The following is an 8,411-nucleotide window of genomic DNA, read 5'->3' on the forward strand; positions in this document are numbered from 1 at the left end:
ATCTACAGTGACGGACCAGCATTCCTCCAGCTCCCAGAAGGAGATTGGCCTACGCCCACCCCGAGGGAAGCAAGTAACGAGGAGGCTGAGAACAAGAAGCCTATGTTCTGTGGACTGAGCACTGTCGCCTCCACAGACCCCAACATAGATGACTGCATTACCCTAGAGAGTGCGCAACAAGGAACATTCCTGCGGCACCACCCAGAGATTCAGTCCACCACTGACATGTCAGCAGCTGACTACGAAGAAGCAGAACTTCTTCTACTACAACGAGCCCAGAGAGACTCGTTCCCCGATGAGCTAGACTGTCTACAGGGAGAAAACCCCGTCCCATCAGACAGCAGACTGATTCACCTGGCACCAGAGAGTGACGCACATAATCTCATCAGAGTGGGTGGTCGCCTGCGGAGAGCCCCCGATCTACCAGATGACATTAAGCACCCGATCGTCTTGAACAGCCGACACAAGGTCACAGAGCTGATCATAAAGAAATACGACGAGGATGTACACCACGCAGGAGCAGAGAGAGTCTTCGCGGAGATCAGACGTCGTTATTGGATATTGCAAGGGAGAGAAGCAGTACGGCGCTTCCAGCGAACCTGTCTAGACTGCCGTAAGTGGCGCGCGCAGCCCAGCATACCACGGATGGCTGACCTACCCCCCTGTCGCCTCCGAATCGGCGACAAGCCATTCCACTCCACAGGCATGGACTGTTTTGGCCCGTTGTATATAAAGAGAGGAAGAGGCACCGAGAAGCGGTGGGGTATTGTATTCAAATGCATGACCACCAGAGCGATACATATCGAGCTCCTTCCGACCATGAGCACAGACTCATTCCTTATGGCCTTCCGGAGATTCATATCACGGAAAGGACAACCGTCTACATTGTTGTCTGATCACGGGACCAACTTCAAAGGCGGAGAAAGAGAGCTGAGAGAGAGCTTCCAAGCTATGGGCCCAGAACTTAAGACCCACCTCGCTCCAGCCCAGATTGACTTCCAGTTTAATCCCCCGAACGCACCCCACTTCGGTGGAACCTGGGAACGAGAAGTACGTTCTATAAAGACAGCCCTGTATGCCGTACTCGGAGCCCAGACTGTGGCAGAGGAAGTCCTAATGACAGTCCTCACGGAGATCGAGGGAGTATTGAACTCAAAGCCCCTCGGTTACGTCTCCAGTGATGTAGCAGATGTCGACCCAGTCACCCCCAACACACTCCTAATGGGGCGGCTGGACCCCGCGCTACCCCAGACAATGTACAGGCCTGAAGAAGCGAACGGCCGAAGAATGTGGAGGTACAGCCAAGTACTAGCTGACAAGTTTTGGAGCAGCTTCCTACTTCACTACCTACCGTCTCTACAGACCCGCCAGAAGTGGGTAAAAGAGAGAGACAATTTGACAGAAGGAACAGTCGTCATGATAATTGACCAGTCACTACCCAGAGCTATGTGGCCGGCTGGCCGCGTAAGCAAAGTGACACCGGTGCCGATGGCAAGGTCCGAGCAGCTGAAGTACTCGTCCAAGGGCGCACCTACACACGTCCCGTGGCGAGGCTCATAGAACTGCCCCGACTCCCAGATACTATCGATGATGACCATGACCCTATGACTTTGTGAGTTGACTGACCCTTACAGCGGACCTTGAGTGGAAGACAGTGCGGTTAATCTGTCTCTGCTTAGCTAATTAGGTGGGACTAATTAGGGGGCGGCTGTTGTGAAGGATCAGATTAAACCGAATATGTATATTTATTTATATATATATATTTAATTGTATTTGTATATCGTTTGATATCCCCTGTATATTCCTTGTACAATATGCATTGAATATCCCAGTTTCTACTAAACAGCCCATAATAGTTTCATTCTACCATTGGACGAGAACCTGGCGCCAGGTTGCCATACCCCTAGGTCCAAGTTCAATCGTGCCGCCTAACATGTCGAGGCAACCCCCGGTTCTGCGCAGTAATATGCCGGGCGAAATACGAATGGTACTATTTGTTCATAGCGCATATATATATGGCGCTCGTAAAGTAGAACTTTCTTTTAGTCCAGTTCTTTACCCTCCAACAGAGTGACAGACGCAAAAGCCTCCCCACGACGCACGTGCGGTGTAGTAAGGCCTACTTGGCCCAGAATAGGCATAGAGACATCGTGTAGATTGATAGTTGAATGGTCATAGTTTGGCACCATACCGTCGAGTTGGACGTATTCTATTAAGCTAATAATAGTCTATTTATGTATGGTGCATCGTTCGGTTAGAGTTCTACAGTTATCAGCACCCCCATCGTTCCTGACGTTATCTGGACGCTTAACCAGGCTGGTCAGACCCCTAGTGGTGATTGCATCCGAGGAGCTCTGGGTCAAGAGCGACTGGACCTGTATATTGGATTACTCTACCCAGACGACGGCGAGCCTTCCACGGCTCTTGGATTATGCTTTGTGTGCTTTGATTATTCCATGGATAAAGGCCAACACTGCCGAGTGTTGGAATTACCCCCCGGAGAGGACTCCAGGTGAGGCGGCGCTCTACACGTGAGGTCGCACCACGTCTCTCCGTTGTGGACCGGCAGATACCGTTCCACAGAGGGTCCAGCTGTATTCGTCTGCGGCCCGAGGTTCTGTGGGCACCGTGTCCAAGACTTTGGATTCTCCCAAGACACCGTCGGCCAGATGGGATACCGTCGGCCAGATGGGATACCGCCAGCGGCTTCTCTAACCCCCCCCTCCTACTGTCTTACAACCAGCGGGACCCCCCCCCCCCCTTAGTGTATCCAGCTATAATCATTTAAGTACCTTCGCTATCGTTTCCTAAATATTCCAGGTTGTATACTTACTCCCTGCGCAACCAGAGATTGGACATTCAATGTTGATTTACCTACGAATACTCATTTGCCATAAAAGTGCATATTCAATATTTCAAATCATAAATGTAATTAAGTGAATGTTGTATACACCTTTTGCTGTATTAAATATTCGATTTGGTACATTTGTGTTGGTTCGTTTCATCAGGTGGGAAAGTGTTCATCATACTTATATCTTGTACTGGGTGGCCAGAAGTTAAAGTACATGAGGTAGTGGTATTAAATATCATATCTAACAATACAGTCAGGGAATTGTACCCCTCAGTTACAATCATAATAATATTGTTAATAATAACAATAACAATAATGATGTAATAATGTAAAAATTATCATTAAAAATACCTGATTATCAGAAAAAAATATTACGATGCATGGAATATTGTTGAGGCACACTAGTTACAACTATATTTCAAACAGGCACTCCATGTCAAAAAGGTTGCTGACCCCTGACCTAGACTTTGCATAATAATAGGATGCGCGCACTTCGAAGCCCAAACGCCGTTTGACCACGGTTGCCCAGCACTGCACCACTGCATATATACCCAGTGACACATATACAGTCACACATATATATATATATACACACACAGTCAGACATACTGTGTATACACACAGTCATGCATTCAAACAGTCACACATACATATAGTCACATATACCATCTCTCTTCACTCTCTGCCCAACCAGCAGTTCTCTCTTCTCCAGGATCAGCTGAACAATAGACTTCCTCTGTGTATTCACCTGTGTGTGGGGTGAGAGAGAGAGAGAGATAGAGAGAGAGAGAGACACACACACACAGAGAGAGAGACAGAGAGAGGGAGACACAGAGAAGGAGTGAGAGACAAGTCAAGTCACAGACAAACACAGAGAGATCAAAACAGACAAAGGGAAAGCTCAATCGACGACCATCAGGTTTATTATGACACAGTGTTGACACGGGACCCCGAAGTGGGCCAGACGGTCTCTTCCCAGCCAGCCACATAAACAGAGCCGTCTCTTCCAGGACCCGGCCCGCACTTCCACGCTAGGTTTAGAACAGGTCAACCGCTTCCTCCTGAAGTGGTTGCAACACCTAATGCGTGTTTTTTAGTGCCTCGCATTCCTCGCATTTCTTAATTCCCCCGCTGAGAAGGAGAGAACCGGGGAAAGAGAAAAAAAAGAGAGTTGTTCCTGAATTTTTGTCAAGCCAGCAAAGTTTCAAACCCTTGGCTGGGGGCCTACCTAACTACCGTGCGTGTGCCAAAGAGGACCTATATATGAAATAGGAGAGTGGCTGGGAATGGCATGTTTAAATATGCAGGCTATTGTAGAAATTGAAGGTTGGACCGACGGCTCTTGATTACTCCACATGCACGCACGCACAGACAGACAGACAGACAGACAGACAGACAGACAGACAGACAGACAGACAGACAGACAGACCCTTCAAAGTGTGTTGTATGTTTGTAAATGTTGATTAGACTCTAGACTTAAAGGGGAAAACGTGAGTTATTCCATTAAGTGCTATTATATTTTAGATGTGCTGTATATGTGTTATTTTAGACAGACAGACAGACAGACAGACAGACAGACAGACAGACAGACAGACAAGACACACACACAGTCCCCCCACTGGCTCTCATCAGGAGTTGGCTGACGCTCAAGCACTCCACGTGTCCCCATCTAGTGTGCGTGTGAGAGAGAGAGAGAGAGAGAGAGAGAGAGAGAGAGAGAGAGAGAGTGTGTGTGTGTGGTGTGAGTGAGTGAGTGATCACTGATCACATAGGGTTATGCCTTTCCATGATCTAAAAAAAAATCATTTTCACTCATGGTCATGGGGCAGTAGTACTAGTAGTAACTCCAGTGTTGCAGTGCTGGTATCACTCGGTTTCACACTGTGATACCTCACTCACTGAGGCTGAAGTACGCGCAATCGCGCACGGAAATTTTCGCGCGTGTACGCGCAGTCACTCACACAAAAATCCGCTGTTCCCATTCGTTGTAACTAAGTGCCGGCTCGGCGCGGCCACCGTTTTTACATAACAAAAGCACAGGTAGAGTCAGTGTCTCCAACCACGTCCGCGAGTAGTCGTTATAAACGGATCATTTTGACAACAACAGTATCATTCATGTTGAACTTGTTAATCTACCTGCAACGCAACATGCCACCGCCGTCCAAGAGAAGAAAGATGCCGCAGCAGCTCGCCCAAAGCAAACTCAGTTTCGCTTTACCTCCAAAGCCTCCGAGTCCACTGAGTCCAGCAGTCCTCTTGCCACTCCAGTACAAGTTCAACAAGGCAAGTAGTAACGCATTTAAAATAGCTTTTCTTTTTTTCTTTATTTATCCAGATTGACTAAGCTATAGGCTATTTGCCTGTTTGTTTATTATCTTGAAATAAATAATCGTGGCACAGTCACTGGTTCTGTGGTTCATGAATCATGAGATTGAGACATGACAAATGCGTGTTTTGTTTACAGAGTCAAGAAATAATCATGTTTTAATTCAATGTGATCACTGATTAATATTGTATTGACAAAATGCAGATATATTCTTACAAAGAAATGTATTTGCCACGCAATCACATTGGAAGAATAATCATTCAGTAATGATTTGCCTTGCTATTGATTGAAAAATGTATTAACAGATTGCAGAATGGGTACATACAACAAGATACAAAGCATTCAGTTGACTAATTGTATATGTTCTAATGTTCTCTGTTTTGAAACAAATAATGTAAGTGATTGATTGAAACGTTTATTAACAGATTGCAGAATGGTACAATAGCCTACAGTACAGCTCAATACACACAATTGTTAAGGGGATGCAGACCAGAGAAAGACCTTCGTCCCGTTTACATCAGGGTCCCCCATTTTCAAAAGTAATTCCATGTAGCACTGCAGAATGTGAAAGGGGATTCAGTGCCATGAATCAAATTATCACCCCAACACGCACAAGGTTAATGATTTCACGGGTAGCATCTTTGATGTTCATTAAGATCAACGGGCCACCTCCAGAGATCTGGGATTCAACAACATATGTTGCAACTTGGCTGAGAGGCCATCGCTCAGCTGAGGACAAGAGAACGAGGATAGCAAAACCAAATCATAGGCCCAGCACCCTATGGTGGGGGCTTGCTTGACTGATTGTATGGTAACTCAGTTACTTCTAGTCTGCATCGAACATTGTACATATGTCTATACTGAACACTGGGACCTCTATTTTTACTTCTTTTTACATGCTACTTTATTTTATTTCATACTTATCTTCTCTAGCACAGTCTCTGGAGCGTAACAGTAAGAAGCATTTTGTATAAAAGTATTCTGTACTTCTGTATGACAACTATTAAAGAAACTTGAAACTGTTTTGAAACCACTGTTGTGAAACAAATTACATTGAACTAATTTAAGTGATGTGTACTTTTTCCCCTTCTCAAAATAAAGAACCAAGTAAACACAAGTTGTCTGATTATTTTAAGTTTGCTTTTGTGTTTGTGTGTAAAACAATTTCTTTAATTGAATCAACCCAAACCAAAAGCAAATACAAACTAAACCAACAACGTAACTTACATTGTTAATTCAAGTTGATTCAATTAAAGAAACTGTATCAATACATTTAAAACATTGTTTGTTTTTCAACCATATCTGTTGACAATATAGGCAACATCCTGCTACCTTTTTCAGCTTCTCTATTTCAAGGCAAAAAAAAAAAAAAAAAAAAAAAAAATGTGCCAAAAAAACTGTGCATGCGCGCGCGCGTGCACGCGCGTGGAGCGTTTGACCTACTGTCAATTTACCACTGCACCACTGAGTAACTCACGGGACCCTGCTAAACACACACTTCATTAAACCATTTGCTTTGTGATGCAATCTCATGTATGCGAGTGAGTAGCCTATAATAATAATATAATAACAAAAATGCATAAAGTGTAAAGCCTGCACGTGGTACCGTATACCTGCGAAATAGTGGCATTTACAAATCACCTACAGTCCTACACACTTAAACTGTTTTACGCAGTGCAATGCTTCGGTACAGAGTCAGTTATGCGCTCCAGCCAAGAAGAAGGCAAAGGGTTCCAGTAAATTGGGCTAAAATTGGAGCACAAACGGCAGTAAAGCGATTAAACTTGGCAGTGGGGCTGGATACCAAAAAAATAGCAATTACTCCACAGCTTGAGCGCACTTATTGGTAAGCAATATAAAAGTGCCAAAGCACCGACCTGACCACCACATATTACCAGCTGAGCAACAACGCACAAGGGCTGAGGGAAAAAGAGGAGAGGAGGGTGAAGTGTGGTCTCGCATTTTTCCATACGCCCCCCCCCCCCCCCCGCGAAGCTTCCCTTAACCACAGCCGCAAGAGGAGGCTGCAAAAGCACATCAAAAACTTTTCGGGGAGTAAATAACAGCGTTGTTATTGTTGTTGCACGGAATGTGCGTCGTGCAGGCGCGATCGAGACGCGTGGCGACGTTTGGATAGATATATCACTCACTCACACACACACACACACACAGACTGACACACACACACACGCACACACAGAGACACACACACACACAAAGACACACGTGACACACACACAAACGCATGGACACACACACAAATGCATGGACACACACACACACACACACACACACACACACACACACACACAGAGACAAACCTGTTCCAGTCGGTCCTGCAGGATCTTGAAGGACTGGGACAGGTCCCGCGTCTGTCGCCAGGTCCACGCCGTGAACAGCGCGCTGCAGGCGGCCAGCGACAGCGCCACCACGGCCAGGAAAGCCCAGACGAGCCGCAGCTTGCGCACCACGCGTCTCCTCTGCAGAATGCGATGCATGTTCGTGCGAACTGCACTCTCTATCTATTTACCACCATCAGACCATATTGACCATCAGACCATCCGAAATGCCCAGTTCAACAACTCCATTCCAGCAGAGCGTGCAGTCCCACCAAAAAGCGCACGTCTATCCAAATGTCCATTTGGATAAGACGCGCAATTAAGTGTACACTACACCCCCCCCCCCCCCCCCCAAAAAAGTTACTTAATTTATATGTATCTGATGATTCGATTGCCACAGGAGTCCAAAGCGGCGAATATCCGATAGTGCCTCTGCATATAGATCACATCACAAGCGACCATCCTCCGTGGCTGCCTCTCGATAGCGCGCACCGTCTCCAAACACCAGAGGATTGTGATGCTGCACGCACGGTGCGAGTCGCTGCAGCATCGGCATTGCATCCTTCTTCTCCTTTTTGATTCGTTGACTCTGCCTCCTTGTCTTCTCTTTAACAGCTCGCGGGGGGTCTTCACTCCATTAAGGGCAGACGGACGGATCACGTATAGGATCACAGAGTCCGACCCAGACCCAGAGCTTGGTGCGCTGCCTGGCTACTAGGTCAATTCTAAAACGCGCCCGTCAGAAAGTAACCCCGGTAAAACGCAAGAAAGACGCACGAGTCCGGCACCGCTGAACTCCTCAAATTGATTGATTGATTGATTGATTGAAAACTTTATTTTAACAGATTGCAGAATGGGTACAGTACAGTACAGCTCAATACTAACAATTGTTAAG

At 46.3% G+C, this 8,411-nt stretch overlaps 1 protein-coding gene across 1 annotated transcript in view; it reads right to left on the reverse strand.

Moving 5' to 3' along the window:
• tnfsf12 (TNF superfamily member 12) overlaps nt 1-7,789 on the reverse strand; it is a 38,679-nt gene extending 30,890 nt beyond the window's left edge. Inside the window, exons 1-2 of the mRNA XM_084313028.1 lie at nt 7,499-7,789; nt 3,518-3,599 (exon numbers count right to left, since the gene is read on the reverse strand). Of these exons, the coding sequence (XP_084169154.1) occupies nt 3,518-3,599; nt 7,499-7,675 (259 nt within the window). The 5' untranslated portion in view covers nt 7,676-7,789. The remainder of the gene's footprint in view (nt 1-3,517; nt 3,600-7,498) is intronic.
• Between the last annotated feature and the right edge of the window lie 622 nt (nt 7,790-8,411).

This window comes from Notolepis coatsorum (genome assembly GCF_963971535.1).
Source record: "Notolepis coatsorum genome assembly, chromosome: 4".
In the NCBI taxonomy this organism is placed as follows: domain Eukaryota; kingdom Metazoa; phylum Chordata; class Actinopteri; order Aulopiformes; family Paralepididae; genus Notolepis; species Notolepis coatsorum.